The sequence below is a fragment of the Aristolochia californica genome, unplaced genomic scaffold (assembly GCF_029961685.1).
Source record: "Aristolochia californica isolate CCGP_79_NKW_82.1479 unplaced genomic scaffold, dmAriCali1.0.hap1 SCAF_7, whole genome shotgun sequence".
Classification (NCBI taxonomy): domain Eukaryota; kingdom Viridiplantae; phylum Streptophyta; class Magnoliopsida; order Piperales; family Aristolochiaceae; genus Aristolochia; species Aristolochia californica.
In genome coordinates this window covers 6,931,434-6,951,169 of record NW_027182268.1, presented here as the reverse complement: position 1 = coordinate 6,951,169, position 19,736 = coordinate 6,931,434, and the positions used below count along the sequence as shown (strand labels likewise).

General features: G+C 37.8%; 1 protein-coding gene across 2 annotated transcripts; it reads left to right on the top strand.

Moving 5' to 3' along the window:
- The first annotated feature begins 991 nt into the window (after positions 1 to 991).
- Positions 992 to 18,928, top strand: LOC137937675 (MICOS complex subunit MIC60, mitochondrial). Of its 2 annotated transcripts, XM_068782789.1 has the most exons (13): positions 992 to 1,164; positions 1,438 to 1,514; positions 2,702 to 2,762; positions 2,896 to 3,531; positions 4,068 to 4,208; positions 9,507 to 9,659; positions 9,777 to 9,854; positions 9,948 to 10,040; positions 10,112 to 10,231; positions 10,348 to 10,425; positions 10,746 to 10,925; positions 18,276 to 18,377; positions 18,450 to 18,928. In XM_068782789.1, exons 4-13 carry the CDS (start codon positions 2,896 to 2,898, stop codon positions 18,681 to 18,683), a joined length of 1,815 nt encoding a protein of 604 aa, XP_068638890.1. In that variant the 5' UTR covers positions 992 to 1,164; positions 1,438 to 1,514; positions 2,702 to 2,762; the 3' UTR covers positions 18,684 to 18,928. The 2 variants fall into 2 exon arrangements, with proteins under 2 accessions (XP_068638890.1, XP_068638889.1); XM_068782788.1 differs by lacking the exon at positions 1,438 to 1,514.
- Positions 18,929 to 19,736: the final 808 nt, after the last annotated feature.

Below are 19,736 nucleotides of genomic sequence, written 5' to 3'. Positions count from 1 at the left end.
TTCATGTGTTTCCCCTCTTATATGATTATGGAACTCAAGCTCTTTCTACTGTCTTAGAGTGATAAAAATTGTTGCAAATGCAGTAAAACGGATACTTCGTTGTTAAGAATGTACATTAATCTATAACAAATACCGCTCGAGTCTATAGATTATTATAATCAGAGCTTCTTTTACTCTCTCCCTCGTATCCAATCCTTCCATTAGCAAACTTGTTAAAAAAATCATATTAGGATTGTCTACAAAATATGTTGAATGGTTGGAAGTCCAATGTTTTAACCAAAAGACCTAAATAAGATAACATAAATGATTGGTTTAAAAGTAAACAAAAGATACAATTTTAAGAACTAAAATGTAGAAACTCTTTTGGCTTCATAGCCTCGAATTACATGAAACAAAGTTTTATTTGTCACAAATAAGATATTTTTTATTATTTGGACGACCACAGAAAATGAAAAGAAAAGAAAAGAAAAGAAAAGAAAAAAATAGTTTTATTTTTTCTTGTTTGGACGACCATAGAAAATGAGAGAAAAAATAGAAGAAAAATATAGTTTATCTTGTTTGGATACACGTAAAAAATGGAAAAGAAAATAAAATTAGAAATATTTTAATATTTTGATAATTTTAAATTTCTTCCAAACTTCTATTTATTTAATTTTCCCTCAAATTTCATCATTCTGTGCAAGAAATTTTATTAATTAAAAGAGAAAGTGGTTTTCTCTTTTATATTTTTTACTCTCTTTTGTCAAAAAAGAACACGAAGAGAAGAGAAAAAAAAATAGAAAAGAAAAGAATTTATTTTCTCATGCTTGAATGTGAAAATGAGAGAGAACGGGGAAGAGAAATATAGGGTTTTTTTTTGTATGGACACGTGGAAAAAAATAAAAATAACAAATTTATAAATATATTAATCGGGTAATCGGGTATCTATTCGGTCTTGCGTACGATATTCTTAGTCCAGGTATCATCAGGACACCAACTTTCGGCTTCTGAGCTCCGGAAATCCTCAATGGCACGGCAGTAAGGAAGTAGGAGAAAGCAGAAGGCGGAATCTATCTAGCAGGATCTCAATATGCTGCATTTGTTTGCCTGACTTTTTTCTCGTGTCTGTATTTCGCTGAGCGCGACTGACTTCTTGGGTCTTGAAGAGAAAACGATGATGCGAAGGTATGTCTGTAGTTCAATCCTCACCAAATTCAATACGTTAGTTCTGGTGATACCAATTGATTGCAATTATCTTGGGAACCTCTTCTTTAGAGGTTCACTACATTATGTATATGTCGCTCTTTTAGTATTTGATAACGAATACGTAAAGACACAATCGAGCTTCATCCGGCTAGGTTATCGCAGTATGCTTTGTTCTCATCCTGTGATGTTTCTGCGACATGTTTTATCTCTTCAAGCTTTTGGTGCTTTCTCCCGAATATCTTTTGTTTGCAGTCGTCTAATTTGATGAAATTTGAGAGCGAGATTACTGAATTGAAATGATGAATTTGGCCGTCTTCTTCCCTTTGAAGGTACTTACTAGTACATACTTTCATATTATCGTGGTACAGTTAAGGTTATGGAAACCCTGAAAATAGTTCTAGTTATGTATGGAACTGTAATTGTTGCTCGGAGACTGTTAGTTGCACCGTTCTGACATGCGAAGGTCTACTTTCTCATGATTTCTTCCTCCACGGAATCGGGATGTGATGCCTTTTGAAAATAATAAAACGAATATTCTTCCACAATTTTCTTGAAAGTTCTGAAATAGCTTTCATAACTTCGCCTATTATAGAAGCTATGACCTTTTTGGAGTACGGAAGACATGGATTTTTAACTTTTGATTGTCATGGTCCTCTCCGATATCAATTTTCATGTCTAACGTGGCATAGTGAAATGATCTTATTACTGTTAATTTATCATATAGCTTGTATCCAATTGTAAAAAATGGCACCTGTTATGTCTAAAAAATTATGCACAACTCTGATTTTATGAAAGGAAAGTGTGGATCGAATGGTCCTGTGTATTTCTTGCTACCTTCAAAAAATTTGGAAGACATTGAAGATCTCAGAAAACAAACGAGAGATGAAATTACAAAAACATAAGAACAAGTTCATTTTCCTCTTTCTCCAGCTGTAAAGGTTGAAAAAAAAAAAGGAAAATCCACCTGGAAATCATGGTACAGCTATAGGTATGAAAAAGTAATGTTCATGAAAATTGCACCCGAAAATGTTTGAGAAAAATTTAAGATATGAAAATGCTGCAGTAGCAAAAGACTCTTAATTAAGCTATAAGTTTCATTACTACTGAAAGCTCCGTTGGAGGGATTGTATGAAACACTGTAAACACATATATGCAAATGCATATTGACCAAGAAATCTTAAAGTAACCTTAAGAATAAATGGGAATTTTAATCTAGCTGAGACAACTATATAACAGAAACAGCTCCATATCTGCATACTTTTTTGAAGAATGTCCAAATTCTGAAATCTAGCATAAAGGTTAGTTTTCATCTATTGCTTTTAAACTAGTCTCCCAGCTTGGTGTGGTTCACATTTATTACATTTTTGGTATGGCAGGAATGCTTAGGAACTTCAATGCCTACTCTCCCTTCTCCTATCCTCTCCCTCTTTCTTCCTCTTTCTCCCTCTTTCTTCCTCTTTCTCCCTCTCCCTATATCTCTGTCTTTAATTTTATCTATTTTCTGCACGCATATTAGGTGTGTCCGGGAGCTGACATCAGATCAATCAGTTAAATGGCTTCCACAGATTACAACTCAGGCATGTAGTGGTGCTCTGTTTATTGCAGTTATTTTCTTTTTTGGTTGCCTAATAGCACATGAGTTCTTAGGTTTCTCACCATGCCTGTAATTGTCACATTTAACTTAAAGTTGCAATTGATTTTATGGAGCAGATGTCGTCTTTTCTTTCCTCAAGGAAGGAATTCTCAGTTGCAGCACAAAGAAAAGTGGCTTCCCAAAGTGCTGTTCCCCCTGAAAAGCCACCTAGTTCCGGAAATAGCTTTTCAAAGCTTCTTCTAGGAGGTGCTTTAGTGGGTGTCGGTGCTTTTGCAGCAGCTTATCAGATGGGCTATATTGGCTGGCGTCCTGGCAAAGTAGAAGAATCTTCCACTGGAGTTAAAGATTTGATTGTTCAAGTGGTCCCTTCAAGAAATGGAGAACCAAACAGCACCATTATTGATGATATTGCTAAAAAAGGCGGTGTTACCTCAAACCAAAATTTTGAGGACAAAGAGAGCAAAACAGAGGGTGAAAGCCAGGTTCAAGGTGTACCTGAAGGTAGATCTACTGAAGAATCGATGCCTGTTAAACAAGATGTTTTCTCAAATCCACCCCCAGGCAGTATGATACAAGATGATAATGCTAAAGAGTCTGAAATATCATCTGAAGAAAGTCATGCTGTGGAGAAACCAGAAAATCATAGCATGTACCCTGTGGATGCCATTGAACAAAAAGTGGTAGTTGGTCAAGAAGAAAGTGGGATACAAGAAGAGCTGCACCATCCTAATACATCCAAAGATATCTTAAAGGTATAAATATTTCATCTTCGTCTCTCTATTACTCTTTTGTGTTTGGAAATTTGTCTATCAGGCAAGGTCATCAAGGTGCTGCATCTAATCACCTAGGCATCACAGACATGTTTCTGAAGGAGAGATAATTGCCTTGAGACTTATGTGGCTTGGGGGAGGGCTGTGCACCTAGACCACAGTTTGTTACTTACTTGTGCAGATGACCCTAAATATCCTTTTTCATTGTAATTGAAATAATCTTCTTCTTATTTGCCCCCTTCAATGCTGTGTACAAATATAAAAGATGGTACAACATATCAAGACCATAAAATGAAATCGCTATCATTATGTGCTCCTGGGAATATATAGGCTATAGACGAGTGTATATGGATCGAAAGGAAGCCCTTAATTGAAAATTACTGTCTCCTTTTCACCAAAAAATTTTGGATATTTCGCCTGTGGTCTAAAATGTTTTGGTCTGTAACATGTTGAATCACAGGTTATGAATTCCAGTTTGGCCATGAGATTTAGTCTGAGGTAATTGAGCTCTAATGCAGGATCCACAAAATGATGAAGTAGAAGCACCACCATCTCTTTCTGAAGCATACTTCCTTGTGCAAGAAAACGGAGAAACTGCTGGAATTTCCTTGAATGGAGGAGCTACTAAAGTTACTTCACCTATCTCTGGAGAAAAAGAGGTTATTTCATGGCAAGAATTTTTACCATGCTGTGTGCATTCTTTACTTCCGATAGATTTTCTGCCATTACACTAAACACTTGGGTTATTTGTAAATTTTCTTGTACCTTTGATTCCTTGTGTCTTTTTGTTAAGTCAGGGGTATTTCTGTCATTTTAGATGTGAGTGGTTCTGTAATATCGGAGTAAGGTTGCCCGGATGTAGTAGTTAGTGGTCGAACTTTTAATTTTTCAATATTTTTAAGTCCTTTTTCTCATGGTTGTAAAAGTCCTCTGTCTAGGGGGGCATTTTTGTCAAGTTTTTAATTCACTTAAGAGAGATTAATAAAGAGGATGGGGGTCGACTTTTCCCCCATCGAATAGGCTGCTCTCGCAGATCTATTTTCTCCCTTCTTCTTTTTATTCCTTCTGTCCTTTCTCCAGTTACTCTTCCATCTACCTATTTCACATGGTATTAGAGCAAAATGCCCCATAAATCAAAGCTCTAAGTAGATTTTCTTCTGTTCCCGAAGTCTGTGATCTCTCTCCAGGAGTGAATTTTCAGTTGCTTCTACTGATTGAACTTAAAAGGTTAGTTCGTTAGCTTTCCTATGCCTTAACCTAAGGTTAATGGCTTGTGTTGCTGTCTAACAGTAGTTATTGTGTGCTTTTGTGATCTTGTCAAGATTGAATGAAATCTTGAAGAGAAATTTGGGTTTCCTTGCTTGAGTCACCAAGAGTGGGTCACAGGTTTGTTTGCACAAGCTTAATTGGGTTTATTTTTGGTGCAATTTCTTACTCAATTACTGCAATTGCTATTACTAGAGGGTTGTCGAGTATCAAATTTGGGTTTTTCATAATCCTAGGAATTTTTGTGAAGTGTGGGGCCCATAGTTTCTGCATGCACTATTTTTGGGATCTGGAAGGAATTTTAGAAGGTTTTTTGTAAGTTTTTTGGCTGATTGTTATTATTGGTTTAGTGGATATTAGTTGAGCTTCATAATGGTAGATATTGCTGAAGTTATTTAATCTCGTTAAGATTGCCAAGTCTGCTGAAAATAAAGATTACATTTAGATTACTTCAATTAAGTTAATGTGTTAAATTATCTGAATTTGTCCCGAGCTGTTAAGAAGTTTTTAGTTGCAAAGAGGAAAGCTAAGTATTTAAGAGAGAATTCTCTTGATCATATATCTGAAGATTGGGAAGCAGTGGATCATCAAGTTTAGACTTGGATGTTGAAATCTATACAACATCATTTTTTTTTTTTTTTTTTTGAAAAGGACTATACAACATCATATTAGTAATCAAGTATCAGCTATGATACAGCTAAGGACATGCGGAGAGCTCTAGAGTCTATTTTTTTAGGAAAGAAATCTATCCTGTACTTTTGAATTGTATGTCAAATTCTTTAGTATGAGCAAGGGTGACAAGAATGTTACAAAGTATTTTACAGATATTCGTGAGGTGTTACAAGAAATAGTTGTGCTGCACCTTTTACCATAGAACCTATAAAACTCCGAGAGAAAGAAGGACAAATTTAAGTATCAAGATTTCTTGATGGATTAGGACCTAACTACGAGGGCCTACGAGCACAGATGTTAATAGATGACAATGTCCCTATGCTAGATAAAACTTATAACAGGGTGACTAGAGTTGAAAGCGCAGTTTTATCCAAAGCTAGTGAGGACACTAAGACTGCACATATTGCAACTCTTAACTTGTCCTCTACTCCCACTCGATTTAAGGCATCTAGAGGAAGAGGGGAGGTCAAGGACAGGTTTGTGATGGGGGAGGTCGGTGCCATGGTTGTTGGGATAGACAATGTATATATTGTGGTAGGTCCAATCATAATTATAGGAAGTGCTGGGATAAGTTTGGAAAACTAGTATGGCCTAATTCCTTATATTTGAAGAACGTGCATAGAGATCTACTTGTAGCTTACAAGATGCAATTCAACGACTTCATCAATTGAGCCAACTCACAACTACTCCTACTCCGGTGCCTACTAACGCTGACACTTCATCCTCAACCAATGCCACTTTAGGTACACCAAGTATGTTTGTGCTACATGTGTCTCAATCCTCATGGGTAATTGGTTTTGGGGCATCAACGCACATGTCAGATATGTCATCCTTGTTCACTACTTTATCTCCTTCCTCCTCTTGTAAGTCTATGCAATTAGCAGACGGATCTTCTTCGTTTGTCACATGTGCATAATTTTTTTCATTTTCTTTTGTCCTATATGTTGTTAAATTTTTAGTCAATTTATTATAGTAACTCAACTCATGCTGCCTTATATCCAAGTATATATCTTTCCATACTTCGTCTTCATCATTCAGGTCATTTGTCACTTCGTTGTGTAGTGTTTCCATCCGTATTAAAGTGTAGAATGCTTTATGTTTGCGTGAGTAGAAGAAAACTATGGATGATGAGATAGATGCCTTATAGTCTCGATAGACTTGGACCTTGGTTGAGCCTCTTATCGATGCCACTATTGTTGGTTGTCGTTGGCTGTACACCACTAAATGTAATGCTGATGGGACAATTGAATGATATACAGTGCGATTGGTGGCCAAGGCTCAAACATATGGTGTGAGTGTATTTGAGACTTTTTCTCTAGGTATCTTGCATGGGTACTATTCAAATTTTGATGGTAGTAATGAAAGATTGACCTTTATTTGAGTTTGATATTAAAAATATTTTTCTTTATGGTGATCAACAGGAGGAGGCTTATGGAGCAACCTCTAGGATATGTTTCTTAGGGAGAATGGAAAAGTTGTAAATTTTCTCTTGTTAATATAAATACATCTTTATAAAAAAAAAAGGGGAGAATGGAAAAGTGTGTAAGTTTCATAAATCCATTTATAGGTTGAAACAGAGTCCATGGACCTTGCTTGATAAATTTAGTTAAGTTATCACAACCTTGAATTTGTGAGTATCACTGTGATCATTCTTTATATGTTATACATTGAGCATCAGGGAGTGGTGGTTCTTGTAGTGTATGTAGGTGACAATGTGTTGTCTGGAGGTGACATAGAGGGTATTGATGAAGTGCAAATATAATTGAGCAATCACTTCCAAACCAAGGATCTTAGCTCTTTGAAATATTTTTCTAAGGATTGAGGTGATCAAAAGTAAACTAGGTGTAGTATTATCATAGAGGAAATATATTACTGACATGTTACATTGTATGGGTTATTAGGAGCTAAACTGGTGGATACTCCTTCGTGAAAGTTGGTCAAAATTTGTGGGATGAGGACTAACCTTTACTAAAAGACAAGACTATGTATAGAAGGTTGGTTGGACAATTGATATATGCAACTATATCAAGACTTGATATTGCCTTTCCTATTAGTGTAGTAACCCAGTTTATGGAGTATCATTGCAAAGTTTATCACGAAGCAACCCAAAGGATCTTATGGTATTTAAAGGGAGCTCCAAGCAAGGGGTTATTTTATACACCTCATGATCATCTCAAGGTGGAAGATACTCAGATGTAAATTATGTTGGACCTACATTGAACAACAAATCCACCACAGGTTTTGGTGCACTTGCTGGAGGTAACCTTATTAGTTGGAATAGTAAAAAGCAAAATATAGTGCCACGTTTCAGTGCAGCGATAGATTACTGAGAAATGACTCATATTGTAACTACTCACGTGGATTCAATAAGTGTTAAAGGAATTAAAAGTTGCTTTTGAAGACCATATGGTACTCAGATGTAATAATCAAGCGACCATTTTTATTGCCAATAATCCTGTTTTCCGTGGGAGAAGCATATAGAAGTTGATCTTTACTTTGTGAGAGATACTGTTATTAGTTGCAAGGTTGTTATCCCATATGTTAGGACCACTGAGCTGATTGGTGATATATTCACAAAATTTCTTGGGAAGCGAGATTTCAATAATTTTTGTTCCAAGATGGGATTAATTGACATTTATGTCCTGCTTGAGGGGGAGTGTTAGAATTTAGGGGTATTTCAATTTACATGTGGGTAGTTTTGTAATATCGTAGTTAAGGTGGCCCAAATTTAGTAGTTTAAAGTTAGTGTTTGAACCATAATTTCTGCATGTTTTGATTTAGTAGTTTAACGTTGTTGGTTGAACTGAATTTCTGGATGTTTTTAAGTCTTTTTTCTCATGGATGTAAAAGTCCTCTTTCTAGGGGCATTTTGTTAAGTAGTAAATTCACTTAAGAGAGATTAATAAAGAGGATGAGGTCGACTTTTCCCCCATCGAGTAGGCTGTTCTCGCAGACCTTTTTTTCCCTTCTCCTTATTCATTCTCTCTTCTCTCCAATTTCTCTTGCATCTATCTATTTCACACCTTTTGTTCACCTTTCTTTAAAAGTCCTCTTTCATTAATCTCATTCAATTGCTTAAGTGTAACTGAGTCCAAATGCTTGTACATAAATTTTGGTTGTTCCCAGCGAAGAATGATGCCACAGCTGATTTTGGAAGCTGTGCATGGGCTTTGCTCTCATTGATCTAGGAGGCATTTCAGGTCTTTGGCTCCTACTTTTGAATGTGTTAATCAGTTTGTCTTTCCTTAGATCAGCTGACTTATACAACAAGAATGATGAAAACTATGGTTTCCAGGAACCAGCAGATGCTTTTGTCGGGGGGGGGGGGGGGGGGGGGGGGGGAGAGACCTCTGTGTCCTTGAACAGCTGCTGGAGCCCCTTAGGCTGAACTCTGCAGAGCTTGAGTATCACATACACACACACACATCCCTTTAACCCCGGTGAGACTTGAATCCTAGACCTCAAACTCGCCTCCCCATGTGACCATTGAGCCAAAGGCCCAAGTCACATTGGCACAGGAGGTTACTTCCTAGATGGATATCAGTGGGCCGTTGGCTTATCAGCCACATGGAAAGGTACTTAATATGAGGACTTTTGTTTTAATATCACTGAGAATGCATACGTATTGGTGCATGCGTGTGATCAACATTCAAAGAAAAAAAAAAGTGTCACGTTTTTTATTATTTAGAGTTTTGGAGAAGAACCTTTCTTACCAAGATTATTTAAAAAAAAAAAAATCCTAACTCATAGGATCTTAGCATTTCAAGTTAAAGCTGCTGAGATTCTTGATGTAGAAGTGTATGACCAGCATATGAATTTCCAGACACAACCAACTTAATGATAAGTCTACTTTTTTTTGTGTGTAAATCTTTGTGTCTTCAGAAGAAAAAATGCTGATTCTTCTTTATCAAGTTGTGCTGAATCATTCCTGGTCCTACTGTTGTTACTGTCTACCTGTTGTGGAAAGTGAAATTTATCTTTCTGAAACTTGATTTTATCTTGTTATTGTGGAACCAAAGGTTTTGGTGGTTACCGAGGGAGATTCAAAAGATGCATACCATTCCAAGGATGGAATTTTAGTCCTTGATTTGATAGAAGCCATTCATATAGCTGAGAAAAGGCAAGCTGAACTAGATGCTCGCATATATTCTGAAGAAAAGCGGATGCTGAAGGTTCATACTGTGGCATGATCATTAAAAAGTTTTATTTGTTGCTGACTCTTGATTGTCAAACTTTGAGTGATCTTGGTTTACACTGAATTGCTATCATTATCTGTATCTGTATTCCAGGAGAAATATGAGAAGGAATTGAAAGATGCTAGAGCAAGGCAACTTATGTATGCAGAAGAGGCTGCACTTTTGGATGAGGTATCAGATCCTTTGTCTGTTTCATCCTGTAATCAGGTTTTGTCTACATCTTACTAGTTTTATGATTATCGGGTTCATTGCCATTATTATCAGGAACTAAACAAAGAACGTGCTAAACTAGCATCTACAGTTAAGTTGCTTCAAGAGAAGGCAGAAGAGAAACTTAGGATGGAACTGCAGCGCAAGGTGAAAGCAGGTCTTTTCTCTTCAAATTGAGCTGTTCATGATTGTCTTTTTTTTTAATGTTGTTATTCTAGGATGAAGAAGCAGAATTACAGCTAAAGAAAGCCCAAGAGCTAGCTAAAGCAGAACTTAGTGCAGCTATTGCTAAACAAAAATCAACTCAGATAGAAAAGTTGGCAGAGGCAGACATGCATGTATGATTTTATCAGTGCCTTCTATGTATTACTTTTGTACATTAATATCTTTTGATTTTCTGATTCCCTTGAATAGACACTGCCATGGTAATCACTAACTGCTGAAATTTGGGTAGATAAATGCTTTGTGCATGGCATTTTTTGCAAGATCCGAGGAAGCTCGCCAGAGTCATTCTGTACACAAGCTTGCCTTGGTAAGTGTTGTTAGCTGAATATTGTTTTGCTCATCTTTTCTCTTCTTCTCCAAGTAAGAAATTAAACATTTGACTGGCAAGTTCTTTACAGCAATTCACTTGATGAACTCCTTTAAACAGTTACATTAAGAGATGTACCTACATTGTGCCAATAAGTGAGTTGAGACCATCAACTGATGTCACTAGTTTTAAATTTTCTGTCGTGTTCTTTTAAAATGAAGTCAATATGGTGTTGCAGTCACAACTACATATCTCGCAACTTGAATTTCACTTTATTGTACTATGGTCCAAGTAACAGGCTTCTTTTCTTGGTCTTGCAGGGAGTACTTGCTTTAGAAGATGCACTATCCAAAGGATTACCAATTCAGGCTGAGATTAGTGCGCTTCATAGTTTGCTTGAAAGTCTTGATAAAGACTCATTTTTGAACTTGGTACTCTCATCACTTCCCAAAGAAACCATAAAGAATGGAACGGATACTTCACTACAATTGAATCAGAAGGTTAGAGCTCTTTTTTTTGGAATGATGTGGAAATTTATTAAGCAAAGAAGGGGCAGAAAGCTCCAAAACAGAAAACAAAAGGCAGAAGAGAAAAAAAATTAAGTTAATTAGGAGGAAGCCATAGTCACAACAAGATGTTGAGGAGATACCCCCACCTTGGCTAAGGAACCAGTCACTGAATTTGCAGAACGGAGCACATGCTTCCAAGAAATCTGATAGGATGTGATGAGCTAAAAATCTGGAGAAAAGACGATAAAATCTCCCAGGAGGATCACCCGAACCTGATTCCTCAAAGATAATGACAGCAGAATTTCCCTTAATGATTGAAGGCTGGGAGAAGTGATCATGGTAGAAGATGGGGCCCTGTAGGACAGTACTAACTTATGCTTTGGTGGAGTCAGCATCACCTAATGGGCGTGAGAAAGAGAAGCATGGATCAATCATGGTTTTGGTGATGCCTCCCAGCCCCCTAGACCTGGGTTGGTAATGTAACTACCATCAAACTTAAGCTTTAGGGAGGTGGGATAGGGGCAACTTCCCTATTAATTATATGTCTGGGACATCAAACTGCAAGACTACTCCAATTTGATCTTAAAGTAGCCCTGACAAACTCGAGAGCTCATCAGTAAGCTGAGTCCAAGCCAGCACCAGGTGCATCGTCTTCTCAATGACGACACCAAGGGAGAAAGAGTGACTAGAAAAGACCTCTCACTTCTTTCTAGTCACAAGCTCCAAATCTTCACATTCTGGACAATCTTCCAGAGTGTTTGCCAGTCTTGGAAGAAGAAAAGAAGAGGTTTCAGCTAACCAATTAGCAATTCTTGATGGCAAACAGAGAGAGAGGGGTCAGACCTTCTAACTTTAGAGTACTAGATAACCTAGCGAAGAGGCAGCTGAGAAAGGAGTGATCAATTGATTCCTCAATGGCGTCCAAAATTGACAGTTCATTACAGGGTTTGGAAACCACCTTTGCTCAGAAATCACAAGTATGAATCTTTCCTTTGAGAACTTTCCAAAAAAGGCTTTGACCTAGGGTGGGCAATGAACCTCAAGCCATGGCTGGGATCCTGGGACAAAATGTTACCCCTTAACTAGAGAAGCATATGAGGAGGTAATTGAGAGGGTGTCAGCACTGTAAAAGATCTTATCTCCACCTTTGCCATTATAATAAAACTGGTCAAGAGGGCTGAGAAAGCTACCAACTTCATTTTCCATTCTAAGCAAATGATTACTAATATTTTCTTCCACTAGTAAAACACCATGTCTGGAAGATCTGACAGAAATTTCTGAATTATGAATAACATTGAAAATTGAAGGGAAAATCTTTTTTTTTTCTGGTAATGGAAAATCTTCAGCAAGGGATTTGTCACCAATCCAAGTCCCTCCCAACACTGAACTGAGTCCATCATGTGAACCCCATTCATATAAATCTTTTTAAAGGGGGAGAGACCAGAACAAATTCTCTGCCAAACAGATGAGGCATTGCGAGTAGTAAGTTTCAGGGTTAACCATCAATTGTGAGGGCTGTCATATTTGGCACAAACAAAGGGCCTGCTAGTCAAAGCCTCATAGAAAAAGGCCTATTTGATAGTTTTGAGCTTCTTGATTCCCGTTATCTGTTTTAGGAGAGCAAGCATCATCCCAGTCTACCCCCTTACGGGTAGTATCTGGATCCTCAAGGGGGCCACTCCACAAGAACTTTTTTTTCCATAACCTCCAGCCTTATGGCTAGTGATGCAGTGGAAGGCAGTAAAGAGTAAGAAGTTAGAAATTCCAGCCAATGTAAGCTTTAATAAGGTAATGCCAGCCTCAAAAGACAGCATTTTACCCTTCCACATTACAAGACTTCTCTCAATATTTTCATCACCTTTAAAAAGTTGCAAATTTGATTTGAACCTTTTGGTTCTTGTTCACAACTGTAGAGCTTGGGCAATAAGGTTGTAACTTCTCATTATTCATATCTCTGATTAAAAATTTTCTCACCAAATGGTGATTGTCATATTGTGCTTCATAGTTTTGGGCCAGTGATATGTGGCATGTTGGGCATTTAAAGGCTTTGACTCATGCAAGCCATTCTTGTTCCAAGTCAAGCAATTTCATAGTACTCGGAATGTAGCAACTAGAAGACGATAGTTTGCTTCCATAGACCACTCCAAAGAGAGAAGTTTTTAGAGCCACCGCCATGTAAATGACTTTTCACCTGCAAAACAACAACAGCAAGTTTTAAGGCAGCAATTCAATATCCCCTTTGTACATTGGGAGTACTTGCCACCAGAGTGTGCTCCTTGGGAATTAGAAAGTGATTTGAAACATTGTTTTCTAGTTTTTGAACCTTGACAATCAAGTCCCACAAAGTAGGGATCGTGCAGGGTGAGTTTGGGGAGGGTTTTGAAAACACAGCCCCCACCTCCCAGCATCTAACCATCTGACACCAGATCCCAAAGTGCCGTAAGAACTTTTCCTGAGAAAAAGAGGGGGTCCAAGATATGAGATTGGCAAAGAATCAACTTTACAACCAAGCACTGATGCAATTTGGGAGTGATGTAGGCATACAGTTTATGTCAACAATGCTTGTTTTGTGCTAATCGACATGCTGCCCTGAGATAACTTTGTAGATAGCAAGAAGAGCCTTGATGTCGAGAGCCTTATTCATAGACCCATCTGAAAATAAGATTGTACATTTGCAAATTATAAGTTGAAGGAGAATTAAGAGGCGAATCGGGTTCAAATTAAAAAATGTAACCTTTGTCATGAGCCTTTATGAAAATGTTATTAAGAGCTTCTCCTTCCAAGTTGAATCAAAAGAGGAGAGAGAGTGGATCCCCGGGCTGAATCCCTCTCGTGCTTATAAATAAGCCCTTAGATGCCAAAGAAATGCACCTATGAATCCCATGCTTTCCATCTAATACCGAATCCCCATTTTTTGAGTAATTCATCAAGAAAAACCTAATTCATCCCATGAAAAGCCTTCTCTAAATGTTTAAAGATGATCTTTGACTCACTAAACTTCATAAAGGGATGCACAATCTCGTGACTTGAGAAGGCAGAGTTAAGTATTTACAGCCCCTTGGCAAAACAGCTTTGGTGAGTGCTAACTACCCATGACCTTCTTAAACCAAGAGGATAACAAACTTGCAATTAGCTTGTGAGAGTTGCACAACAAATTAATAGGGCAGAAATCCCAGCGGATTTGATGGATCATCCTTTTGAGGAACTTTTTTTTGGCGTTGTGTTTGATTGCAAGACTAGAGGAGGGAATGAAATTCCCCCCATTGCTTTATTTGTTTCCCATTTTCATGAAAGTCATCAAACATCTGAATTGTATCATTCTTAAGGAAAGTCTATCCTTCCTTGTAGAATTCAACAATAAATCCATCCATCAGCCTGGATGCCTTGTCATTAGGCATGGTTAGTGGCCACCCAATCTCTTCCTCCAAAAATCATTCTTCAAGAGAATCTGCAACACCATAAGGGGGCATTTTGACTGAAAGATTTGTAGCATGGGGCCTGAAAAGAATATCCTCAATGTAGAGATCAGAGAAAAAATGGATAAACCCCTCAATCATTTTTAGGATTGGAAACTTGGATTCTTTTTGTTTCGTTTGCTTGTGAGCTAAAGCAAATAATTTGCATTCCCTTCTTTCAGCCATCAATACTTTACCCATTCTTTCCAAAAAATTCTTTCTTGGCAAACTCGATTTTCGTAGTCAGCATGGAGCGAAGAAAGCCAATCAACCTCAGGATATCTTGCCTTACCCTAATATTTCCAAAACTCTTTCGGCTGGCCCTTGAACTTTTGCTTTAGAGCTTTAACTTGGAGGCAAACCTCCTACATGTGCTACCGTCCACCAATATGCCCTTCCGCCACTCCTTGAGCAATCCGGTAGTAGCTTTGTCACTGAACCAAGCAATCTCAAACTGGAAGGAGGACACTTAGTATTAGCACTGATAATGAAAGCTATAATGGTGATCGGAAGTGGGCCTCGGAAGAGCTTTGCAAATAAGATCCGGGAAGCAATGAAGCAATTTACAGCTAGCCAAGAATCTATTGAGCTTTGGAAAATTGGAGGGATTGAATGTTTTCCCAACTTAATTGGGCACTGGTGAAAGGAATTTCAGCAAGACTGCAGTCTTCCATGAACCCTGCAAAACAGTGCATAGACATTGACATATTCTGGCTATGATTTTCATTGCAAAATCTGATATCATTGAAATCACCTCCAATTAACCATGCACATTTCCATGAGTTATTATCATGGCAAAATGATATCAACTAGTGTATCTCATTGGCCCATAAACCTGGCAAAAAGCCCAAGGGCTGCTGTTGTCCCAAGGGCTTGACATTATGAAGATTGAGTAGGTACACTTCATTGTATTTGCAATGGTTAAAGCTCCTTTGCCCCTAGCTATTAGCATTCACCAGGCAGAGCCAGTAGCCCCCATGTAATCCCAGTCGTAGTCTCTGCTGTTCAATAAATCGGCAACTAATTTTGGCTGAATCTTAGCTACTTTTGCCTCCTTAATGGCTAGTATGAGGGATCTACGCTTTGCTAGGATACTGTGCTCTGAGCTCTTGGCTGTGCTGCCTAAAACCTTAAAGTTCCATACTGAGATCTTCATTTAAGTATTTCATATGTTTCCTTGAAATTCATCCTTGTTTGGCATTTATTTATTTTCCTCAAGTCCTCAACACTGATTCCCATTCCTGCAGCAAGCAATACCTTCATATACCATGCAGTGTCATCAATTTTCCCAGCTTTAACCTCTTTATTCACCTTTGTATTAGTGGTTCCGATGATATTCAAGGATAGGTCCTCTGATTATTCGTCTAGTCCCCTTTGCTTAATAAAGCTCACCTTTAAAAAAAAAATTCAAGTATATGATAGACATTTTTTCCACCGGATATATGAGTTTGAGTTTCCATTAGAGTTATACTTTTAGCAACTTTTAACAGTCTCCCCCTTTCTGGATTCAGTGCAATAGAGATTTTTTTAAGTTCTTCCACAATTCTTCTCCATCTTCACAAGGCAGATCCAAAGGATATGATTGCTGGTTCACTTGTAATTCTACTTCTCCCGTAGCAAGTTTTTAGCGTTGGGGGCCAACACATTGATTCTGGTTTGGGAAGGTTAGTGCAATTTCCTGACATTCAGTGGGCATCTTCTGATCGTTTTGCAAGGTTGTTGAAGTTGGCCATATTGAAGAGAGAGCTCTGGGCTGGTGCACTTAAGTGATTTGATTTTTTATTTTTTATTTTTGAAGTTTTTATTTTGAATGGCTATTAGTGGTTTGATTTGGCGGAGAGGAATTGGTTCTACCATGGAGTTAGCAAATCTGGTGTTTGGGGAGAGGAAGACGAGCACAATATTTTCTGGGTGTGAGATCTGTCGACCTCTTGATTCACTGGGCCTGGGTTGATCACTTGAGCAGGTATAAGTAACTGGGCATGGATGGGAATACATGAAAGATTTGGGACCATTATTGGGAACATGCATCTGTTCACATATGGGTGCTATTTATATAACCGTCTCAAAACAGTTGGGTTGTATGGCTGGGATGAACTCTTCAGAAGTTGGATCAGATGTTTCATTTCTGTTAGAACATTCAGCTCTATAATTTCCTTTCATCAAATTTAAGAAATTTTGTTGTCCATCTAGAAATTCAAAATCCTCCATAAAAACTTGATCTGTGTCGATTGTGTTCTTTATATATTCTATGAAGGCTCTTCCATCAATGTGTAGCGAAGCACCGACTTCCATATGCGGAATGGTGAATTGTTCAAACAAGTTATGTGATTATGCCAAGTTGACCCAGTGGTGACCAATTATGATCATGGTTTCTGGTTGGCTTATGCTGGAGTAGATGATTGTTTACATCATGACTCCCGTTTCCTCCTTTCAATTCTAGTTCCACAAAAATGGGTATTGGAAAGCTCCATCCCATGGATTCAACTGTGACAAGAATGATTTTTGGCTTGATTTCGTAACAATCTTAATTTTTGCCTTTGCCATATTGTTTTCCTTGCAATGCATCCTTCTCAACCGTTATGACTTTCCCAGATTCCTCAAACGTCCCAGAGGATTTTTAGACCACAAATCCATTGGAAGGCCATGGATAACAAGCCGAGCTGCTTCCCCTAAGCCCTCCATTGGTTGTCATTCACTTTGAGATCTAAGGGTATTTCACAAGCCTCTGTTCCCCCATGGGAGGATGTGGTCTTTATCCTCTTGTAAATGAAGATAATGACGTATATGAAAGGCGCAATGGAAACAACCACGGGGTTTTTCTTACTACGATATTGATTCTTTGTACTCAATCGTCTTTCTTTGCTACGCCCACCCAACATCTCAGCTATTTGAGCTTGAACTGTTTTCTAATTAATCACTACTAACTGTTCCTTTTCTTTACTTAGCCGATGGGCATCTTCAGTATGTCTTTCTCCTGGCCAAGGATAGCATCCAATATGATCTACTTTGTGAATAGTAGTGAAGAGCGGAGGAGATGGTGGAAGCTGCTTCACCGTAATGGCCTCAGTAGCCTTTGGTTTGAAGACTTATCAAATCCAGTGAGACTGGATTCCAACTTGCGACGGTCCATTCCATTTCCATTCTTTTGAGGAACCAGGATACAAGCAATCAGCTTTCCACCTTGAGTTTTTGAGACTTTGCATACAAAGATGCCTTCTCATGGTTTCACCCTGGATTGGAATTCCAATTCACTGTTAATATCACCGATTGTCGCTTGATTTCCACTGCTTTTTTTAACTGTTTGAAGGTTCCTAGTGTGATGAATGGTATTCTAACAAAAATTCTACAGTCTATGGATCTGGTAGTGATTTTGATTGCTGGAGAACTATAAAAGAGCACGAACTCTTTATATGATCTCCTGTGTCTGTTTTGGAAAGAAAATTAGGGCCAATTGCAGAGCTTGCTGTGATATCGTCTACCATTTCTCCTGTAATAGAGACCAGCAGCATTCCCCTTTAAATCCCCTCAACTTGGTTGTCTGCTTCCAATTTCTTAATAGCCTCCACTCCATCTCCGGCTTGCCACCTCCATTGTCTCCCTCCAATCACCTAGTAAACTAGAAGATCTTTTTGTTATCTTACTGGTTATATTCAGCTAATTAGCATCAAATACCTCTCCCTTGAAGATTTCAGTGATTAACACTGACCTTTCTCTGTATCCACTTAATTGCATGTTTCTTACTTGTAAATCTGGCTCTTAGTATATAAGGCTTTGATGTTGCTACAGGCTACTTTTAGATTAGTCTTTTTTCTTACAAGATTGAAAATCGGCCTATGTTTTGGTGGATAATTACCTAATAAGGCCCTCTAATTTCTTTTTGCAGTTTGATGCACTGAAAGGGGTATTACGTCATTATAGTCTCATTCCAACTGGTGGAGGCGGCATTCTGACTCATGCAGTAGCTCATGTTGCATCGTCAATAAAGGTTGGTACTTGTAGGCAGTTTGATTGGTTTTCAGCTTTTACTTTTATGTAACTGATGCTTTGCTGATTGCAGATGAAAGAAAATGATGAATCTGGAGATGGGATCGAGTCGGTTATCAACAAGGTTGAGAGTCTTGTGGCTGAAGGAAAACTTGCTGAAGCAGCTGATGCATTAGAGAAAGGCGTCCATGGCAGCGAGGCGCAAGAAATAGTTGGAGATTGGGTAAAAAGCGCGAGGGACAGAGCCATCATAGAACAAGCCCTCAGTGTTTTTCAGTCATACGCCACTTCTATTAGCCTGACCTGAGATCTGACTTTTCCTCGTTTCCCATTTTTTCCTTGCTGCAGTTTCTTCCATTTTCATATCTGTTGAAGCATATCTCTTGTTTTTATTTTATTTTTGTCTGTTTTAGTCAGCGGGAATATCATGAATCTTTGATGCCATGGGGTCGATTGATCCAAGACAAGAGTTCCTGTAAGCAACTGTAACATTGATCCAAATACAGAAGAAAAGTGGAGTTGTCGCAGAAATCCTCTAAATAAAGCTTTTATTTTTCCTACCTTTTCTACATACGTAACCAGTTGTTATAACACAAATGTTCTGAAACAGGGAATAGTGGCATTGTTAATAAACAAACCCTACAGACCCATTCCCTCCTTTCCTCCTCTCCGGGTCTCCATCCGTATCATTTAACATTCAATATTAGCATCAAATATCCTTTTTTGATTATAGAATGGTGCAATCCCATTTCTTTACTCTTACCCACTTGATTCTAAACTAAGGGGGATGGAATTTTGGGTGCCTTGTGCGCACTAGAAATGTGTTTCCCAGGAAAAACTAAAGATAAATTTTTGGATTATAAGATTTGAGAGATCGATAACAAAGTCTTATTAGGAAATTACCTAGAAATTTTAAATTTTTTTTGTAGTCATTAGTATAATTTTTAAGAAAATGCTAAAAAATCAATTTAGATTTAAACTTGGGTAATATCGGTTATGTGATGAACTAGATTATACCTGACTTGAACTAGTTAAACTGCCGCCTTGTTTCAGGTTATAAGACAAGTTTTTTTTTTTTTTTTGACTTGTTTGAGAAAATTTTGATTAAGGAAACTTGGATATTGAGAATCCTATATTGAAGGCAACTAGTTCAATTGAAGGTGTTACAATTTGGAACCTTGACAAGACTCTATTCCTTGAAATTCCAAGTTGGCCAGTTGTAACAGGGTTATTATGTCAAGAGTTCGGTTAGATTTTGAGACATCCAACTTTTTCCTATATAGAAATATATATTATATAATATGATAAATAGAAAATACTAAAATTTACATAATAATTCATATTTAAAAACATACTAGAT